Here is a 23766-nt window from a genome sequence, read left to right as displayed (position 1 = left end):
GCTAAACGGGGCCAGCTGAAACCGCGCGCGGTGTTATTCATTGCGCTTTTCAAGAGGCGCGCTATATTTCTCGTCCAGTCAAGACCCGGATTACTCGGAATGAACAGTCGAAAGCGCGACCTGTAGTACGGGAGGGCTTACTTGTCGTTACGACAAAACATGAAATACGTGTTAAGCCTTTGCGAAAATGACTTTGCGTAGAATATGCGTCATAGTGTGCCTCCTCTCTCCGTAAATAAGGAAGCGAAACGTTCGGGTATAATGCACCGGGATCGTCAGTGAATGCAATATTGCAAACGACAAATGCATCTTCACGTTGAGTTTCGAGGTCGGTTGAAAATGCACGGTAAATTTATGGAAAAGTATTCTTGTTTACTACTTAAAAGGTTCTTTGTTATTTATACACAAAATAAGAAATAAAATATAGTAGAAACACTGAAAAAATTAACTTTCTTTCACTACGTACATATATATGTACAAATTTTTTTAGATTTACATTTCTATATATTTAATACCATTTTTAGCAATATTGATTTCATGTTTTATTTATGCATTATTAATGTAATAATGAAATTTAAACATGAGTTAAGAATCATATTTAAAATTAAATGCTAATGCATCTGAGTAAATAGAAAAATAAAAAAATAAAACTATTGATGCATAATGCTAACGTTATTTATACTTAATATTATAGATAGTAATAAAATAATGTTACAAATATTAATTTCCATTGTTTACTGATGTGATGCAATAAACAATGTGAACAAGAATTGACCAAAAGAATTTTATACGTATATACGCACGTACGCATGCACGCACACATACATTTAAATATATTAAAAGATTTATGTAAGTTTTTGTTTTAATAAAAAATTGTAGTGTAATCAAATAATGTAAATATGCATCATTTTTTTTCTGCGTGAGAATCATCAGTTATTTTACTATATGTTTTTGTTAATTATGTTGCAGTATGTTGCTCATAAAATTTAAGTGAGAACAGCTTCTACAGGCGAAAATCCTTTCTTGACAGCTGTGAGGATTTACACTATTGACCAGGTTCCGCAGGCTGTACGCCGAGTTCTACAAACCTATATGCCAAGTTCCGCCAGGCTGTACGTACACCGGGTTTCGCGTATCGTAATGTCAAGTTCCGCTTTATTCCAGACATTATACTAGGTACCAAAGACGCTAGTGCGTTGAGAGACGTAGGCAATACGTACAGAATACAGATTCTCAAGGTATTTTCTTGACGAATAATTTTGACGTCAGAAGTTCATTCTACGATTCAGTGCTCCCGACATAATGAGAATGAATGCGTTAATATGCTTTTCTGCAAGCTTTTTATTGTCTATTGCAAAGATTCTTACTTATGAGTACGACTAGAGCTCCTTAGTTCTTTCCTGGGCGGTTGGCGAAGCTACCTAAAAGTGCTTGTAACCACCCGTGCGAAAGATGCATCTCGCTTCGATGCGTTCGAGAAAGTATCAACTACTGGGTCGTTGTTTGGTACTCAAAAGAAAATGGTAGCCGGTTTGCTGTGTTATCAAGTGCTCAGTAATTCATACAGTTTTCACAGTTACAATTTCAAATATTAATTTTATTTGAATTGTTATAAATTTTGACATAGTACTATAGATAGAATGGTAATACTTGAAAGTTCGAATTTTATTCAGGAAAGGTGATCGATTAGTTAAATACATAATAAAGAATTAATATATAAATAAAATGATTAGATTTAAAATACAATAGCATTACCAAGCATTTCCATTTGTATTAATTTTGCAATGTTTTCAAGTGCGATTTACAGCGTATTAATAATTATTCGACATGTAATATGTCCAGGAGTTCATATCGCTCATTTATTATAACGATGAAACTAAAAAATTGTCATTTTTGAGTTTGCAAGATAAGAGAATTCTGATAAGAATTCAATACACTGAATAACATCTTTATTTTTTTTTATTCAGTTATTATATAAAAAAAAATTTTTTTAAAATAATATTACGAAATTTTAATAAATTTAATTAATTTCAATAAAATTGAAAACATTTAAATTGGACATTTTGCTTTTTAATTTTATATCGTTGTTGCAGTAAATGTAGATACGTATCATACATCAATCTGATGTAAAATTATGTTTATTCTGTTATTAAAATCGCCTTATATCTGTCAAGCTTTATAATCATTTAAATATTATTTAAAATATTAATATATTTTTAAATTTTATTTGAGATGCTTAAAGAAAGATACTTCCATATTCTGATATATACTCGCTGCTACTTCGTTAAATGTTTACAAAGTATGTTCCACATTAGATTAATTAATTACAAAGCTAATTAATAAACTGTTATTTAGTACACTGTATAGATATGTTTATCATAATTAATTGTGAGAATATGGATAGAATACGAAAACATTAATAAAATAATAAATAATTTGTTAATAAAATTTATGAGATGGGTTATTAGTTAAATAAAAAATTAAATTTTATTCATCACCTAAAATTTTTCGAAAATACGTGAACTCGCAGACTTATATAATGGAATACGGTATTAATTTTCCGTTTTATCATTATCGTTATCGTTACGTGGTGCTGAAGTCGTTACTGATCGCAATTCTGCTGCGGAAAATTATCATTATTGGTATGCATATTGTGTAAAAGCAGAACATGAACGTATGTAAACGATTTAAAAACAAGAAATAATTCGCGTTAGTGTAATAATACAGAATCTCCGAAAAATTTAATGTTACGAACCTACGTTGCATCAGCTGCATTTAAATGATCTAAGTTGCATCATATAAAAAAGAATTAGATCATCGCTTTCTTATTTCGCGAGAACATCGCGGATATTGAATGCTAATTAAATTTTATGCGACGTGCGCAAAGGATATAACCGATAGGAAAGTATTATCAATGAACACAATAAGGGCGGTGCAAGTGTATCATGAGCGTGTGCTGGATTTAAAATGTAAATCACGTACATGCGCGTACACATTAATGCGTAATTAAATGTTAATATATTCTGTGAGCGAAAAGGAGAAGTATAGAGAAGAGAGAGAATGAGAGGGGGAAGAAGGGATGTGCACAAATTAATATGTTCCAGAGACGGGAGGTTAATTATTCTGCGTTTCCATTCTTTTAAAGGTTCTTTCACAATTATTGATGTGATAATGCTACTAAATAGTTTCAGCTTACATTATAATTTTTTTATCACACAAGCACTTACAAAAAACATATCACAATTGTTCGAAACCAATACAATTCTTCTTGAAATAAATTATTAAACATAAAAATTTAAGAGACAGTATATTTTTATGTGTTCAATTTGAGATTTAAACAAAATTTGAAACAATTTTTCAAAAATTACGCTTCTTTTAATCAATTATTAAACGGTGAGACATAGAAAAAAAATGTTTCAAACAAAATATTTATAGTTTCCATTTACTTTATAACTGTGTATTTAGATTTTTTAAAATTTTATATTTTACAATATATTCCTTCCATGTCGCAAGCGTTGTATAAAAGCATAGATAACCTACAGTGGGTTTCAGTTTATTTTTCAAAGATACGATTTTGTAAAATAATATTAACATATATAATTAAATTTGCATAAAATTTTCTTTAATTAAATTATTCTCAATAAAAATTTGAATTTCATAAAAAAATAAGAGGATAGGTATTTTAAAAAATATTAGATATTTGTTCCATCAAAATACATAGTTATAAAGTACATAAAAACGTTAAAGATTTTGTCTATACTGTTTCGTTAATAATTGCTTAAAAACAATTGTGTTACTTTTGTTTCACATCTTCAATCTCAAATTAGGCATACATAAAAGAGTACATGTCTCTTGGAATTTTGTATTTAGCAATATATTTTACAGAGAATCAAAGTAAAAAACTTTATTGTTAGTATTAAAATTTTATTAAAATAACATTTGTTCTTATACATATATCCCAGCAAACATCAATTACAGTTAAAAAACTAACATGTAAATGTTAGTTGTAGTTTTTCACTTAACAATGTAACGGTTATATAATACACTCGTTATATATTGTTGAATAGGAAATTATAATTAACATTATATAACTGTAGCTTTGGCGAGGTTGAGTTTGCTGGAATATATTTATTTTCGTTGTACGAGTAATAAAGGTTCAAAAATATTCTATCAATTTAGATTTTTAAATATGAACTAGTTTTTAAGATCACTTATTAAATAAGTCAATTGCAAAAGGTATTTGCAAGTCTTATTGTTAGATGTTAAGATAAATAAAAGTGGAATCCAATAAAAGCGTTGAATGTAAACAGAAGAAGAAATAGTGCATAAAACAAAGAAATCGATCTATGAGTGAAGATAAGCAGCATCAGTTTATGAAATAATCTGTAACAAAAGCCATTTAGCCATTATTGTTAATCTTCTGTTGTATACGTTACGAACTATATAATCCCCTATGGAGGATCTTGTTATTAATATTAGAACAGCGGAAGGAATGCTAGTATTTACGGAAATAGTTCTCTGTTTCACGTATAGAAATGATAACGCTTTGAAATTAATATGAGAAAGGATAAAAGATCTCTTACAAACTCTTTTGATCCTTTTAAACAAAGATTTTTATTAATTATTTTAAACTAAAATATATGAAAAACAGAACATTTATTATTACAATAATTTAATATCTTTAATTTTATTTTTATTCAACACATAACAAAAATTAGAAAAACCAAATTTGCTGTTTTTAAATACAAAATTTTTATATAATTTATTTGTCGATAAACAAGTAAATTAAAGGGAAACAGGACTTTTTGCTAATATTGCACTTTTGACATACTTTACATTTAAGCTTTTAGAGGCTCTTCAGAAAAAATACCTTGTGCAATGCGATTCGAACTACGAATCGTTCAATATAATTGTTGGGTTTAATTACCATTTACTGCTTTATTGGTATGTGCACTCGTAGAATTTGCGGCGTATCGAAAGCGCGAATTCACGGAAGCTCTCCGTTTAATTGGCTAACTTGAAACGCTACGAATTGCGCGAAGAATGCGTATGTGTTTCTAGCATAGTTCTGTTAATACTTTTTCACATATTTGTGCAAAGTGCATACTGTAATTTTATTATTAATAAAATTAAACTTAATGCATATAAAATAGACAAATAGAATATTTCTAATAAATCTAACGTTTTGTTATTAAGTAGATCATTTCTTTAATTTTATAAATCTAAAGAGTATCTTAAGAAATAAAATCTGAAGAACGCGAGAAAGAACTTTTTGTGAACATTTCTTCTTGTTTAAATTCCCGGTGAGTCAGGAACAATGAACGAGATGGCACTCGTCCGTGAATAATTTACAAGTCGAGGATGATATCAGAATGTAAACGCTGTCGAGGATATAAAAACTCATTATAAATTGTCGCATGATGGTGAAAGCTTCTTTTGTGTCATTGACACAAGTAATGATTTCTATTATAAACCAAATTTGTAATAGAAATCATCATACAAGTTTTAATTAATATTACAATAAAAAAGAAATAGGAACACAAATTTAGTTTCTTATATATATATATATATATATATATATATATATATATATATATATATATATATATATATATCTTACGATAATTTAGATAATTGTTCAGCAAAAACTTGAAAACAATTTATCTTTATAATTTCTTATTTTAAATTTCGATTATCACTGATTTATGAGAAACCGAAAATCGGCTTTAAATATCTAACCGAGAGTATATTTGCAATTTTTATGATCAAAATTTATTTGAAGAAGCTATCAATGCTTCTTCTATTTTTCTAATTGTAAGAGGAATGGATTCTGAATTTATATTTATAAAAAATTTGTAAAGTTGACATATAATGTATTTATTATAAAATGTTCTAACAATATTTACAAATATGTATTTATGAAATTTCTTTTCTGCTCTGTTCTTACGAAGAATAGATTCTAAACTTATGTTTAATACTTAAAGACCATCTTTGTGAAGAATGTAAGTATATTTTAAATATTTTATATATATCAATGTAAATATTTCATTAATTTTTTTACATTTAAAAGTTAAATGATCCAATTGATATAAGCAACAAGGCATTAACAAAGATTTTTAATTTGAAATTATAGCGTATTTTTTATTATGGGTTTGTATAAGCAAATTTTTATATTTATTTCCTCTTTATTATAATATATACAATACATTTCCTTCTTTCTTAATTTCTTTCCTTCTACTCCTGTTTAAGGGCACCTCTCTCAAAAATTCGCGTAGTCGCTAGTTACGCTGATTTGGATTTTCATACGAGGAAATGCGAGACGCGCGAGATATTCGGTGCATTTGTATTCATAGGCAAACACCCATTACCACCTCCTGCTGGGGGGTGCACTTATTTTTCTTACTCGCATTTCCATTAAACTCAAGGGCGAGGCCTAACTTAAAGGGGGTAATATATTCCCCTCTCTTTGTTACGGACGACTAAATTACGTGGTACTCTACCGGCAATTACCAAGTCAGCAACCCATTAAGTGAAGTGTGCTCCGATGAGGGGGTACTGCGCTGAAATCTTTCTGCCCGGAATATAAAATTAAGCAGGCAGCTCGATACTCCTGAAGAAAAGCACAAGAGAAAAAGAGAGCGGAAGACGGGAGGAGAAAAGCGCGGTATCAGAGAAACTGTAAATTGCAATTAACTCAAATTCCGCGGCGATTCGGCAAATCAACAATTATAAGATTTGCTAAATAACGATCTCGCGGCGTATCAAAATTCGTTTAATTCCGCGATCGCTTCATTTGCCGCATCGTTATCCGACAACAAAGTGTGATATTAGCGCAAACGTAATTAGCGAATCGTTTCTGTCGAACGGATGAAAGCCCCGTCCTGTGAAGAGCGCGTTCATCACCGGATGAAATCGTCGCGCGCCGACAGCAAAAACAGAGGCGAGGACACGCTCCCTCGCGTCCTCATCCTCTCGGTTATAACATAGCGCCATTTTTATAACAGATGACCCGTCGGTCCGGATGCTGTGCCGGACGGGCACCGACAAATACCCAGGCCGCCACTGTAAAGTTTCGGGTTGGGCGCGGTCGGCGAAAAAAGAAGAAAAAAAAATAGAGAACCAGACCTCATAAATATTTAACGACTGAAGCTGCAGCCCGCGAATTTTATACCGTCCCCGTTGTTTCTCGTGGGCTTCAACGAAAAAGGGGAGCCGGAATACTTTCCGTCGTTGCCCTTAAGCAAGCCCTTCTCTAAAGGGTTACACTGTGACTGTTTTATTCGGCGCGGAAATGTACGCTTTCTGATGCGATCATCACGTGTAAACCTTGCTTTGCGTAGATTTAATTACCTTCAGTCTCAATCTTTATTTCCTTCAAACAAAAAGGAAGCAAAGGAAAGGAGACAAAGAGAAAGAGAAAGAAAGCAGAAATTTATTCAATAAAGTTTGAAGAAGTTGTTCAGAGCAAAAGATAATTAAAAATGATACACCCAAAAAGTTACGTATTTTGAATTGTACAATACTAAATGTAATACATCACTACACATTTTCGTTAAAGAGAAACAGACTTATCGTAAAGAATTTGTAAACGAAAGAATGTACGTCAGTATAAAAAAAGAGTAATTGAAAGTAATTGATTACATAAACTTGCTAAGTAACTGAACAATTTTTGAAAAAAAAGTGCTTTGCATACCTAAAATATAAAATTGTATTCGAATCTACGTCATATAAAGGTTTTTATTTTCGTTCCATTCTATTCTCACTCTTGTGTCGCTTTTCCACTATTTTCTTGTGACAAGCGGAGGCTTATAGATGTTGTTGTCGCGCTGGTTCGCGGATTAAAATTCTCGGCCATTTGCATTCTACAATTTCCTCGCGAGAGCACGATCACCGATACGAATGCAGCTTCTTCGTTTCGCGGCGACATTTATATCTTGGTCCTGCTGTTTTCAAGCAAACTTTTACGTTCGCGAGCGGCTAACGGAGGGTTCGCGGTAAAACGTTCACAACGATACTATCATGTTGCATACAAACTTTTGCAAAAAGGTAAAGGATAAACTAGGTTAGCGCTGCATTTATAAATTTAGAAACGTGAGATATTTAAATTAATTTAAATTAATTTAATCTTTAATTAATTTAATATGTATATAAAACAGTAAAATTCTTCATTAATTATAATTTTTTACAATTTATAAAGTAAATGACTCATAACTATCAAAATTTGTACTTAAAATTTATGATTCTGAAAGGGATTTAATTGATTTTATGCGTTCTTTTTTCATTTAGAGACATCTTTTAATTCTTTCTTAGAAGAAGAAATAAAATATTTTTAATATTAAAAGTTTGAAAACATAACTTGTGTTTTTGCTTATAAAATGATTAAACATTGAAAGAAATTTCTATGATAGATTTGTTCGATGTTTGACGTATAAAATAAATAATAAAAAAAATATATATAATGGGAGTTGTTACATTTATTCAAATTTGATGCTGCATGAACTTTACATATAATAAATTAATGACAAACGAGCAACATACAAATGTTTGGTTATGATTTTGAGATATTTGATATCTATATTTGGTATCTGAAAATCTATGAAAACCACTTTGTCTAAAAAAAAAAAAAAAAACGTGCTGTGACATCTCGTAATCGTTCTAATTTTCGGTCGAACGTTACCTGGCAGAGCTCTTTTCTTTTTTCACCGATAAATATGCATGGAAAATATGGTTTCGGTCCGTTAAATCACATTGCCGGAAGAGTGAAAATTGTCTTGGGGAAAAAGAAAGCGGATAAGCACACTGTGTGGGCACCTGGGGAGGTCGCACAGCATCCGACTTGCCAATCCCAAAGCTTGAGCGCGGTGTACGTGCGCCGGTACATGGAATACGTGCGCGGGGCGGAAGAATATTTCGCGGGGGATATTCCCAAAGAGAAGAGAGTTTTCTCGTACAGAAATGCCGAAACGTGACGCCATCACGGCTATCTAGGAAAAGCATCTGATCGTCGACGTCGTTCCCGTCAAAGAGGGTTAAGCTTCGAAATTTACCACAGACATCGGATGCGCAGTTAAATTCTTTTCGATAAAGACACGGTTTTTAGGGTGAAGCTGAAAGAAATTCTATCGCAGTTGAAACTACGCTAAACTCGTGAATATAGCTAATATTCGATCTTCGTCATATTATTGTTAATGAAACATCTATTTGTGTCTTCTTCATTATTGATAAAATACAAAATAAAATTTTTGTTAATATAATATACTTCTTTAATTATAAATTAATTACACGTCGTTATTTTTAATTGTATTTATGTTTCATTTAATAAATTTGTTGACTTTTTAAGCTCGGCTTTAATTACACGGAAAGAACAATTTTGCTGAAATACAGATCTGAAAATAATTATGTGGAACCATTTATAAAGTGTGTCGAATGCTTAACTTGATTGCTAGAATGTCAAAACTGTTTACAGCAACGTTATCATGCTTGAGCGTTCTACATAATTATTTTGATGGATCAACGTATAATTATTCTCTGACCTGTATCTAGTTAAATTTTTAGATGCTGCAGTAAAATTGTTCTTTCCATATACATAATAGAATATGCGTATATAAATAAGAAAAAAAAAACTATAGCTCAAGTTTTAATATAAAGCAATTTTCACGGAAAAACAATCGTGCAGTAAACTTCATCTGTTTAGATTATTGAAATATTTACACCGATAGAACGGCGGTCTATGTTGCATAATTACTGACTATGAGTTTTGCATCGCGAAAGCCGATCGGTGAATAGTGGCCGCGAGATTGTGCTTCGATGCGATGGTGTAAATATTTTAGAATACCGTTCGAAGGCTCCATGCATTTTAGATCGTCTGGTTTTGCATTCCGCAGCCTACTAACTCTCTCTCTTTCTCTTTCTCTCACTCTCTATCGCTTTCCTTTCGAACGTATCCAGACTCTGCGAGGATCGACCCGTCTCTCGCGTTGCATGAACAGGGCCTCTTGTAATGCAATATCCTTCGAAATGATTCGCTTTCATGGCACGTGTACCATCGCGGCGCAAGATTTCCTTGCGCGTTAAATATGCGAAACCGAATATTCGTCGAGCGTACTTTGTGTAGCGAGTCTTTAATTACTTTGCGAAAAGATTGAACCTTGTCACCGATGCGGTCCGTACAGTAATTCGATACACGAAGCGACGAAGACAGCGCTTTAATCCTTTATTGATCCTTACGAGGTATTGTCGCGCAAAGGATACGAGGTATACCGAGTATCAGTAACCCGACAGAAAATTTGCAAGTTTATTTTTAAATTAAGAATTTCTACGTATTACGTCAGAAAAAAATACTATAATCTGGCACGATTATTTTATTACACTAGTTTACAGCAAAAACTATTTGAATCAGACAAGACATTTTTTATAGATTTTTAGATGCTGAAAACGATTTTACTAACACGCAAATTTTACTAACACGTCAGGTTTTCACCTGTAAGTAAAAATTCAAATCCATCAATTTATCTACAAAAAGTATTTGTATTTCTATAATGGCAATAAACAATGTATTAAAGTTTAACAATTAAACGCTTCTTTTAAGTAATGCATTTTTTAGAAAGTTACGTATCTTGCAACTGTTTCATGTATAAAGTATATTTTCAGTAAAATTTTATCTTTGTATGTCTTATTGTTAATAAATTTTCTACAAAGTTTAAGCTGATCAATAGATTGATGTTTTAAAGAGGAAGACACGAGAATTTTATTATATCCTTTTTTGTTTATAAAAAAATATACATTTTATGTATATTTTGTCTTGAAATATTTATTCCTTTTTATTTTACTTTAAGGATTCAAGCTATGGCAATCAACAATATCTCGTATTATCATAAATCAATTTATAGTGCGCGAGAATGCAAAGTTCGATAAGCTATCGAGTGCATAGAGAGACACGACTGCACTTCCGACCGTCATTTTCTTCTTCGTCAAATCCGATCGCGACAACTAAAAATAAAAATGTCATTTTGATCTCTTTAATACGCAACGTTCGAGCATGACGATTGTATTCATATAATACATGCACAAAAATAAACTTGTACTTTGGGATAACTTGAAATTATGAATAATATCTATCATCACAAAAAAAAATAGAAATTAGAAATAAGAAATATCTATATATAATGCAAATATGACTGATTTTAAAACTTATATTTAAATTTCTTGTAAATATTTATAAAATAACAAAGTATCGGTAGATATAAATTTGAACTTATACTATACGACTGAAAAGTTATTATTATATCTTATTATACACGTATTCTTTTGTTAAAAAATTTGAGAGCTTGCGGAATGAAACAATAATGTAAGAATGTTACTAAGTTAAGAATTATTTACTAGTTGCTCGATTGCGTCGAGTATTCTCAAAGTTTCGAAGAGTTTATGAATTGTATTTTTGCGAAACTCTTCTTCCACGTTTCTCGTTAAATATTTTAATATTTTGTTAATTATTTTAATATTTTAAAATTTTGGCTGTAAATGTAAACAGAATTTTATTAAGAGTGAAAGTAACATTTTCCTCACATGTTCATATGGTCTAGATTTAAGCATTGTAATAATTTGATGTTATAATGTATAACAAAGTAATCAGTGACACAACAGAAACATGTATCCTGATGAGAACGGATACGTGGAATCCACCTTTTCACGTGGATTATCCAGGTGGAATCTACGTTACAAATCGAGTGGATAATCCTCTCAATAACAGTACTAGAATCCACGTAAAAACCGATTCTCCTTCTATAAATTTCTTTGAAATATTCATATAAATATTACATCATTACATCACATAATATCATATTATCAAAACAATATTTTTGTAACATTTTAAAAAAACATTTTTCACAATGAAAAAGTTAATCAATAATTCTATGTGGATTGTATAGGATCAAAGTCGATGTGAATTTATTCCTACGAGATCCACAATGCTATTTCCTATTTTAATCTCCAATTTCATCAGTAATTCTACGTGGATCAAATGTATTAAAATCTATATGGAAGTGTCCACGTAGAATTCATGTGGATATCATGTAAATAAAGTCCTATCCACGTATTTTACATAAAACACGTGGATAGAACGTGGAATCTACATGTTTTCACCGGATACTCGTTCAACATTCTTATCAAATCGCTCGACATCTTATCGATTTTACGATACTTGCAATGCGGATTTATATCTAAGACGTGTATAAAAATTAATATCTCATGCGAGAGGTTGTCCTTCGGAGAAGTCAAGGAAGATGGATACGCATGCTAAGTTGAATTTCGATAGCTCGCGCGATTGAGCGTATCATCGTAAGAGTGCCTCTTTTTTGAAGTCTAACAGCTCTTTTTTTCGAACGAACGGGGAAACGCGCCGCGGCGCGTACTCGGCATGGGTCGCCATGCAAAACGGCTAATTGGTATGTTGCTACTGCGACCCCGTTGTATAAACTGCGCCGCCACTACGTTGGAATACACAATGCACTTTGACCCCTCGCGTACCACCCTCTTCGGTGTAGTCGTCTACATCGCCTCTGCTAAATGGGTCAACCTTATTTATCGCGAGGGAAATATGTACGTGGACATCGACGATGAAACTCCAACGGTGAGATCTCGTCGCGGGAGACAACGAGATTCCAGGTAGAAAGTTTTCCCCGGCAATCTCGCGCGCGCTCGATATGCATCCGGCAGTTCGAGAACTCGGCAACTTGGGTTTATAATATTTTAAGCTGTCGCTAGATTTTCCAAGTTGTCGTTCTCTCTCGTTCGAAATATCTCAGCTTTCTGCGACGCAACTATGTGATCGGGACCAGTATCAATCATGAAATATTGGTATTTGTTTAGTAAACGGAGAATGCATTAGTTAAATCAGACATTTGATTAAATGTCTGAATAGCTTCATGATTGATGGATCGATCAAATAAAGTAAAAAAACATCGAAACATATACGAATACTCTGCAAAAATATGTCTTTAATAAATCAAGTTAAATCGAATTGCGATATGTCAATGTTTACAGATCGAGGAGCATATTAAATTTTTATAAGATACGATTAAGATAAATTTACTTTAAGTTATGCATATTCTTGATATTTTCCATGAAATGAATTAAACTTTACAATTTAAGATGTTTCACTTTATCGATCATAAGTTTCTATATATGTTAAGATAATTTTACTTCGCTTTAAAGTTGTACATATAAATTCTTAACATTTTGTGACTTGTAAAAATAATTAAAGTTAACAATTTTAGATAGTTTACATCTTCACTCTACGTTACGTATCATAGTCTTAAAAAAAAACGAGAAAGAAGGAGAATTATTTTCTTATAAATTTTCATTCCGTATTCATCATCGCTATAACTTTCAACGAAGTACATTTATAAATGAAGAATCATGCGTTTTATGTTGCAGCGTTCATCAGATCGGCTTTAAAATTGATAACTTTAAAACGTCATAAATATTACTGTCTCCATCATTTTCTTGCGTTCAATATGAAGAAATTCTTGCCAACTAAAACTTTAGTATCTAGTATCGTTATATTTTGACCACGCGTCTGGTCTACTCATCCCGAACAAACTCGAACTCCTATTTATCTCGGGGAAATTTATTCTGAGGCACCAACGATGAGGGGGGTTTGCCAGTGCAATAAAGCGACGATAAGCCGGCTCACGCCATCGGCACGAGTCGACGAAATTTGCAGCTAAAACTTTGCGAAAGCGTTCGTGCATTCTCAAGCAGTTTCTCCCGAATCCGGACATCGTCCAACTTCGCTCGTCTTATCGTAGCGTCGCGCCGTTGATGCAATAGACATATATTGATCGTCATTGAATAATAAGCAAAATAATTTGCCACAAAAATATAGTATAAAGGAAATTACGTATTATTATGTTCATAACACAAATAGTTCTCTTCTTTGAGAGATTTTTCTTTTCTTTGTATAAAAGTTACAAACTGTTTAAAACTTTCACAATTTAAATGCAACTGCGATTTTCAGAATAAGCATTTATATACAATAAAATAATTATTTTAAGGAAGTGATTAACAATGGGCTGGTTTATTAATTCATATAGAATTTAGAGTGTCTATAAAATCTGTCTATTTTGGAAATGATTCAGAATTATGAAAAATCTCAAAATACATGTTCGATCGTTTCAAGGGGTTATTTTTTTAAAGAGATTGAAGGTTAGAGTAGCTCTTTAAAATGATCGAATATGTATTTTGCGTTCTTTTTATAATTTTGAATCGTTTCTGAAATATAGGTAGTAGGAACAGATTTTATAGTCCTTTTGTGTAAGAGACATAATCGAATATTTGTGCTTCTCAACTGATCTTCAAGGAGGTCAAGGTCATTGACCGACGCTCGTTGTTTATTAAAGTTATTAACAAAACAATTTTCATAAGTAGAACATAATTTTTGGTCACAAGGTAAAAGTAATATAAGCGCTGTGGGGTGGACCTCGCTTCGCTTGGAAAGTCGAAAATTCATGTGAAACAGTTCAACTATCGACCTCTCGTTGCATCCTGTGAGCAAAGAAAACAAAGTCAAAACCCATGTGAAACAATACAGATACAGATCTTGTTTCTCTCTGAACAGGGTGGAGAAGAGACAGGATGGACCTCCCTTCAACATACAAATTGAAAGAAGTTAGGCTTGAGTGAATTAAGTGAGAAAAATATAACGAAATAATATGGCCTAACACTGGACGTTCGTGTGTATGTAACTACCGTGTCTCTTGATAATTTTATTATTATAACTTCCAGCTCATGCAAACCGCGCGCCGCATATTTGTCGGTCTTAAAACACGGTCCTTACATAAAGCTAGAATCCGCAATGCAGCACATTAAATTGACGAGCAATTTAATAGTTTATGCTAATAAGCTTCTATAAAAGTCCAACCATTTTCTGTAATTTCAGAAAAACTGTAAAAAATTTATGGCGAAAAATAACAACTTAACTAAAATTTGAATCCGGATCTCCCTACATTCCATGTGGGCATCCTATCAATTCGACTATTGAGTCATTAACAGTTCTACGGCCTGAGCAAAAACTAAACACGGGCTTATTATCTTTCGAAAAATATAAGTTTTACAAAAAAGTGTTTCAGATAAAAGTTGTGGGGTATAAAATGGTCTATCTACTGATGATACTAGTTTGACCTCGAGAGATGTCGCCAAGGCTAGGTGGAGGATAAATAAATTTTTTTAAATAGAGTGCCTTATTTTTGATTCCAGAATCTAATAGCTGGTCTCAAGAATTGTTGAAAACGCTATAATAAAGTTATTTTTTCTTAAGTGTATTCTAAGCTCTGACGGTTAAGAACGACAAATATGCGGTACGTAGTTTGTCATGGGCTGAAGATTGTAATAATAAAATATTATTATACGCACGAACATCTAGTGTTGGCTCGTATTGGCACTATTTCGTTATATATTTCGGATGAAAGTGGTTTAATTAAAATTATGTCTTTTTGGAATGGTCCCACCCTCTCGTCTTTCTTTCACGCGTGTATTTTGCAATGCAAAGGAAAGTCTTTTATGAAAATGTTCTTTATAAAAATTATTTAATAAAATTGTTGCAAATAAAATATGAAAGATTGAAATAGTTTGTAATACTTATTTACAATAATCTGGATGTTGTATATGGGAGTCCACTTACAAAAGTGCAAAAAATACATGATAAATTTAATGACATTTGAGAGGAGGTTGCCAACTGCATATTACTTAAGTTATTTTTTATTATATTTCGTTTTGGTGCTATTTTGGATGCAAATTAAAATTCGAAAGTGTAGCTCGACGTTTTAGTCATCTTTATTATACGCTAAATTTTTTAGTAATAACACATTAATCTGTTATAAGCTTTTCTGTAACATGCTACGAAAGGTGTGATTTAGAAAATCTCTGTATCTGTAATCCCTTAAATCGTATTGTCTTCAAAAATATTGAATTTTTATAAATTAAAGTAATTAAAAATATAAGAAATCATTAAAAAATATTTATTTTATTAATAAATTATCGAAAATGCAATCAAATGCAATAATTAATAAATAATAATAAAAGAGTAAGAATACTAAAAAAAAAACTGGTTTGAATTTAATTTTATATTTAACATTCTTATTCATAGCAATTACTAGTTTTACTATTATCACTTTTCAATCTTATAGTAGCATAATTTCTTTATAGTAAAATTTATGATGGTACGAATTAGGAAACTCGATAGAATGTATAAGAATATTTAATTTTCATAATAATCATAAATATGTATGTACAACGAATTTAATGTAAAATATTGTTCAATGAGTCTTCTTTTGTGAAAATATAATAATTCAAAGTAAAGTTGCATAATCACGGTATTATTAGCTATATAAGTTAATAAAAAATTTACTAGATATACCTAATTATCTAAAATGCTGATAGCGTGCATAAAACTAAATAAAACTTATTAAATTTTTGTCTTTATTACTTATTTACTTTTTATTTTTGTCACTAAATGTTGTGTATTAAAAGTGAAAATGGAAAATATTGAATAGATACGCTTTAGGAGACAAATACGCATTCAGCAACTATTTTCTATCAATTATCAGAAATCATTTTTATGTTTAAAGCATCATCATTTTTTTATTAAAACATGAAACAGTTTTTTTAAATTAATATATTAATAAATAACTTTTGATAAAAATAATGAAATATTTCAAAAATATTGTTCTGTGTATTTATATCGGTTGACATATCTCCTGCAAATACTCAATCAGTAGGCCATGTTTTTTTTAAATTAAATTCTTTAAATATTTATTCTTCGTTATATAACGTTTTATAAATGTTTAAAAACATTTAGAAAAACATTGTCTGCTGATTAAGCACTGATACGACACGTATCGTTGTAGTAACATCGAGAAAAGTTTTTCCCCTCCAAGCTTAGTTTCTGTACGATAAGATACGCACGATAAGATATATGTTGTGCATGCCTATAAAAGTCTACACATCCGACGAAGTGTCTCGTTTATTTGTTATTTTGTCACGTTGCGATGGATTTGTCTTTGCTTTCATCGCCTTTTGTGCTACTATTAATTACTCTGGTGCTCATCGTCGTTTTGAAAATTGTTACTGTGCTGCATCATGTATATTTTTACTGGAAGGATAAAGGCCTACCTTGCCTGTATAATTCGTTATCGTCTATTTTAACGGATTGGAAATTGTTTTCAAATTTTACTTTGGTCGAGTACGGTCAATATATATACTATAACTTCCCAGATGCTAGATATATTGGAACAGTGGATTCTTCCACACCGAGTGTGTTTATACGTGATCCTGAGCTGATCAAAGACATCATGGTGAAGGATTTTGAGCATTTTACAGATCATCGGAGTTTCATTGATGAAAACTCAGATCCGTTGTTTGGCAAAAACACCTTCTTCTTGCGCGGAGATCGTTGGAAAGAAATGAGAACTACACTGAGCCCTTCTTTCACCGCTAGCAAAATGAAGTTCATGTTCGATTTGGTATCAAAGTGTTCTCAGGATTTCATCAACTTCTTGATCGATCATCCGAATTTCTGTCATATGATCGACATGAAGGAAGCTTTTCGACGATACACTACTGATGTAATTGCTACGACAGCCTTTGGCATAAGTGTGAATTCTATGAAAGATCGAGACAATGAGTTCTTTACAAAAGGAATAGAGGCTACTCAATTTTCTGTTGGACTGCTAGCAAAACTCAAGATCATATTTTTACGTGAATGTCCAAGGCTTAGTAAATTAATGGGACTGACTTTGTTTCCGTCAAATATGTCCAAGTTTTTCAAGAATGTCGTAGAAGAAACTATTAGAGTGCGAAAAGAGCAAAATATTGTTAGACCGGATATGATCCATTTGCTAGTTCAGGCTCGAGACAAGGAAAGTGCCAGCGTGCACAAAATGACATTAGACGATATCGTGTCACAAGCTTTTAGTTTTTTCTTCGCTGGTTTCGACACCACTTCGACCTTGATGTGTTTTGTTGCTCATGAACTTGCGGTTAATCAAGATATTCAAGATCGTCTACACAAGGAGGTACTACAGTGTCTTGCCGAAGGAAATAATGAAATATCTTACGAATCAATATTGAAGATGTCTTATATGGACATGGTGATTTCCGAGACTCTCAGAAAACATCCACCGCTGATCTTCCTCGATAGACTTTGCACTAAAAAATATGAACTGCCTCCATCGCAACCAGGTTGCAAGAGTGTGATCCTCAAACCTAACAATATACTAATATTTCCTGTATATGCTTTACATCATGATCCGAAGTACTTTCCGAATCCCGATAAGTTCGATCCCGAAAGATTCAGCGAGGAGAACAAAGACAACATTTCACCATATACTTATTTACCATTCGGTCATGGACCCAGAAAGTGTATCGGCAATCGATTTGTTCTTATGGAGGCTAAGATTCTACTAGCTCATCTTTTACAAAAGTTTACTTTAAAGCCTACAGAGAAAACCATCGAACCAATCGTATACAGTAAAGAATTTACATTGCAACCTGTTGGCGGATTCTGGATTAAGTTAGAAAAGAGAGAAACGTGAAAATCTTACACAAAATATATTATTTTACGATATAGTTGTATTCGGAATATCAACTTTCAAATTATTTAACACTTTCAAAGATATTTGAAATGTACAATAAGATTTATTTACGATGTATTACATAATGAATGATCATTCAAGTTAATCAATGAAATAATATTCAAGTTGCTAATGCTCAAGATAAACAATCAAATTTTTATTAACAGAGAACAGAAAATATTAAATATTACATTAAACATTGTAATTTGCTGAGACTTTTTAATCTATTTGATATAGGTTTAATAATACTCATTGATCGTTATAATAATTTATATAACTTCCACTTGATTGTTTAACAGTATAGTAGAGATAATAAAGAATGGTATGATTAATTCTTTATGTAAGAGCAAAAAATATTTTTATCGCACAAATGTTAATATTTTTATCACGTTTTTATAATTTTATATTTTTAAAACAATGTCCTTCCTTATTTAGGTTTTCTTGTAATTTGTTATAAAATTAATCATTCGACATTTACAGTTTTTTGAAAAATATCATTAACTATGTACAGTGAATGAAATACATCATGCTATTACGTATAAAAAAACACACACACACATACACACAAAATATGTATAATATATTAAAAATTATAATATATTAAATATATTAAATATTATAATAGTAATACTTTATAATGTATTTTTATAAAAGTTATAATAGTACAAAAAGTCACCATTTTGTTAACATAATTATATTATATGATATTTCATAAAAAAATAATTTTAAAAAAGTAAGAAATGTCAAGTTTATAAAAAATATTTGAACGTTTATGTATAATTAAATAAAAAATCTTTTGATTAAAAATACATATGATATCATGCTCCTCCATCTTTGCATATTTTGTAACGGAAAGTCCTTTTCACACCACTTCCTGCAAATATGTACTTTGTATTCAAAAATACGTTCCATTTATAAAAATTGTTTTATGACTAACTTTTTAAGAGTAAGAATACCGAAATAAAACTAGTTTGAATTTATTTTTATAATTAATATTTTTATTCATAGCAATTACTAGTTTTACTAATATCACTTTTCAATCTTATATTAGTATAATCTCTTTATAATAAAATTTGTGATGGTACGAATTAGGGAACTTGATAGAATTTATAGGAATATTTAATTTTTGTAAATATGTATGTACAACGAATTTAATGTAAAGTATTCTTCAACAAGCCTTTCTTTGTGAAAATATAATAATTCAAAATAAAATTAATCACGGTATTATCAGTTATATAAGTTAATGAAAAATTTACTAGATGTACCTAATTATCTAAAATGCTGATAGCGTGCATAAAACCAAATAAAACTTATTAAATTTTTTTCTATTAGTTATTTACTTTTTTACTTTTTATTTTTGTCACTAAATGTTGTGTATTAAAAGTAAAAATGGCAAATATTGAATAGATACGCTTTAGGAGACAAATACGCATTCAGAAACTTTTTTCTATCAATTATCAGAAATCATTTTTATGTTAAAAGATTCAACATTTTTTATTAAAACATAAAACAGAATTTTTTAATTAACATATTAATGATTGACTTTTGATAAAAATAATTAAATATTTAAAAAATATTGTTCAGTGCATTTATATCGGTTGACATATCTCCTGCAAATACTCAATCAGTAAGCAATGTTTTTTTTTTAAATATTCTTTAAATATTTATTCTTCGGAAGGACTGAATCAAAGTTATGTTACAAAAAGAATAAATGTTCATCGATCTTCTATCTCTCGAGTTTGTGCTCGTTATCAAGAAACAGGTGGATTTCGAAGAAGAGGATAAGGTCGAAGACGAATAACGCGAGTTAGAGAAGATCGCTTCATCATCAATGAGACAAATTGAAATCCGAGTAATACTGGCGGTAACTGACAAAAATGCATATATAACTTTGATACATCTTAACTCCTCGAAAAAAAATCGTACAAATCTGTTTTTTTTTTAATTTGCAAGGAAAATCCCAAATTTTACGATAGCTATCGTGATATTTGCGAAAAAAATTTATTCTACCCCGTGGAGTGCGTCAAACTATGGAAATGTTTGCAAACAAAACACGTCTTTACTTTTAAAGAAATAGCGGCAGAAGGAAAGCAGAAATTCAAAATTTACCAAGTGCACCTTAGAGATTTTAAGCTTTAAAATAAAAAAAAAATTTTCAAGCACGATAATTTTTAACAAAGTTATGATTATTTAAAGTTGTGCAAAATTTTGGTATAAATGAGTGTTGCGATAATTTTGTTGCTTAGTGTAAATCTATAAATGAAAAAACCTCGATTTACATTCCAATGAACAGACAATATTTTTTAAATATTTCCTTAATAAAAATTTTTCATAATTAATTTAATTATTGTATTATATTAACATATATTTTCTAGTTGCATTCTTATTTAAAGAAATAACAGAAAAGTTATTCCAGATACTATTCCGCATTTATGAAAATCAGTAAAAAAAACTATAATTCTTTATATATTTATATAAATAATATGATTTAATTATACATGGTTCATCTTTTCGATAATAGATATTCACCTAATCTATCAGTTATTTACATATATTAGCATGAAGTGTTCACAGATCATCACAAGGGATCCAGTTCGCAGCAACTTTGGAAGTTAAGTATCGTCCACCACGGTCATAACTTGGATGAGTGGCCGCTTGGAAATTTCCGAGAAAAAATTCCCGATCTTTTTTTGTGAAAAATATTTTTTAAAATGTTACAAAAATATTGTTTTGCTCATTGGAATTATGTGGTGTAATAATATAATATTTATACGGATATTTCGAAGAAATTCATAGAAGAATTCAAAACATTGATTAGATTTCGACGTGGATTCTAGTAGAGATGGTATAAAGATAGTTGTGCCAATGTAGGTGCCTAGTACTGATTGGCTCCGCCATTGATAGATAAACTTCCGGTAGCCAATCATTTTTTCACTTTTATAGAAAGAAATAAGAAAGCAAAAGAATGATTGGCTACCTCGTATACGCGTAACGCGTTGACGCGCTCTATGTGTATTGAGCCAATCAGACCCAATTGAGCCTCAGTCTATAAATGGCAACTTCCGTGTAATTAGCGTAACTCTCTTTATACCAACTCTAGATTCTAGTACCGTTCTTGAGTGGACCATCACTCGATTGGTTACGTAGATTCCACTTAGATAATCCCCGTGAATAGAACGTGGATTCCACGTACTCTTCTCATCGGGACGACACGTATTCTTGTAGTGACATCGAAAAAAGTTTCTCCCCTCCAAGCTTAGTTTTCTGTACGATAAGATACGCACGATAAGATATATGTTGTGCATGCCTATAAAAGTCTACACATCCGACGAAATGTCTTGTTTATTTGTTATTTTGTCACGTTGCAATGGATTTGTCTTTGTTTTCATCGCCTTTTGTGCTACTATTAATTACTGTAATGCTCATCGTCGTTTTAAAAATTGTTACTGTGCTGCATAATGTATATATTTACTGGAAGGATAAAGGCCTACCTTACCTGTATAATTCGTTATCGTCTATTTTAACGGATTGGAAATTGTTTTCAAATTTTACTTTAGTCGAGTATAGTCAATATATATACTATAACTTCCCAGATGCTAAATATATTGGAACAGTAGATTTTTCCACACCTAGCGTGTTTATACGTGATCCTGAGCTGATCAAAGACATCATGGTAAAGGATTTTGAGCATTTTACAGATCATCGGAATTTCACTGACGAAAACGCAGATCCGTTGTTTGGTAAAAGCACCTTCTTCTTGCGCGGAGATCGTTGGAAAGAAATGAGAACTACACTGAGCCCTTCTTTCACTGCTAATAAAATAAAGTTTATGTTCGACTTGGTATCGAAGTGTTCTCAGGATTTCATTAATTACTTGATCGATCATCCGAATTTCTGTCATATGATCGACATGAAGGAAGCTTTTCGACGATACACCACTGACGTAATTGCTACGACAGCCTGGCATAAGTGTGAATTCTATGAAAGATCGAGACAATGAGTTCTTTACAAGAGGAATAGAGGCTACTCAATTTTCTGCTGGACTGCTAGCAAGACTCAAGATCCTATTTTTACGCGAGTGTCCAAGACTTAGTAAATTAATTGGACTGACTTTGTTTTCGTCGAATATGTCCAATTTTTTTAAGAATGTCGTAGAGGAAACTATTAAAGCGCGAAAAGAGCAAAATATTGTTAGACCGGATATGATCCATTTGCTAATGCAGATTCGAGACAAGGAAAGTGCCAGTGTACACAAAATGACATTGGGCGATATCGTTTCACAAGCTTTTAGTTTTTTCTTCGCTGGTTTCGACACCACTTCGACCTTGATGTGTTTTGTTGCTCATGAACTTGCGGTTAATCAAGATATTCAAGATCGTCTACGCAAAGAGGTACAACAGTGTCTTGCCGAAGAAAATAATGAAATATCTTACGAATCAATATTGAAGATGTCTTATATGGACATGGTGATTTCCGAGACTCTCAGAAAACATCCACCGCTGATCTTCCTCAATAGACTTTGCACTAAAAAATATGAACTACCTCCATCGCAACCAGGCTGCAAGAGTGTGATCCTCAAACCTAACAATATAATAATGTTTCCTGTTTATGCTTTACATCATGATCCAAAGTATTTTCCGAATCCTGATAATTTCGATCCTGAAAGATTCAGCGAGGAGAACAAAAACATCATTTCGCCATATACTTATTTACCATTCGGTCGTGGACCCAGAAAGTGTATCGCCAATCGATTTGTTCTTATGGAGGCTAAGGTTTTACTAGCTCATCTTTTACAAACGTTTACTTTAAAGCCTACAGAAAAAACCATCGAACCAATCGTATACAGTAAAGCATTTACATTGCAACCTACTGGTGGATTCTGGATTAACTTGGAGAAGAGAAAAACCTGAAAATCTTACAGAAAATATATTATTTTACGATATAGTTGTATTTGGAATATCAACTTTCAAATTATTTAACACTTTTAAAGATATTTGAAATGTAGGATAAGATTTATTTACGATGTATTACATAAGAATAAATGATCATTCAAGTTAATCAATGAAATAATATTCAAGTTGCTAATGTTCAAGATGAATAATCAAGTTTTTATTAATCAAGAACGGAAAATATTAAA

General features: G+C 31.3%; 1 protein-coding gene across 1 annotated transcript; it reads left to right on the top strand.

Moving 5' to 3' along the window:
- Positions 1-17008: 17008 nt before the first annotated feature.
- On the top strand, positions 17009-23554 carry LOC113003292. Its single transcript, XM_039451618.1, is given in 4 exon segments — positions 17009-18586; positions 20214-20256; positions 21946-22589; positions 22591-23554. Coding segments are annotated over 4 exon segments (3177 nt in total). The 5' UTR covers positions 17009-17045; the 3' UTR covers positions 23540-23554.
- The last annotated feature ends 212 nt before the right edge of the window (positions 23555-23766 follow it).

The sequence above is a fragment of the Solenopsis invicta genome, chromosome 1 (genome assembly GCF_016802725.1).
Source record: "Solenopsis invicta isolate M01_SB chromosome 1, UNIL_Sinv_3.0, whole genome shotgun sequence".
Lineage (NCBI taxonomy): Eukaryota > Metazoa > Arthropoda > Insecta > Hymenoptera > Formicidae > Solenopsis > Solenopsis invicta.
This window is presented reverse-complemented; position numbering and strand designations above follow the sequence as displayed.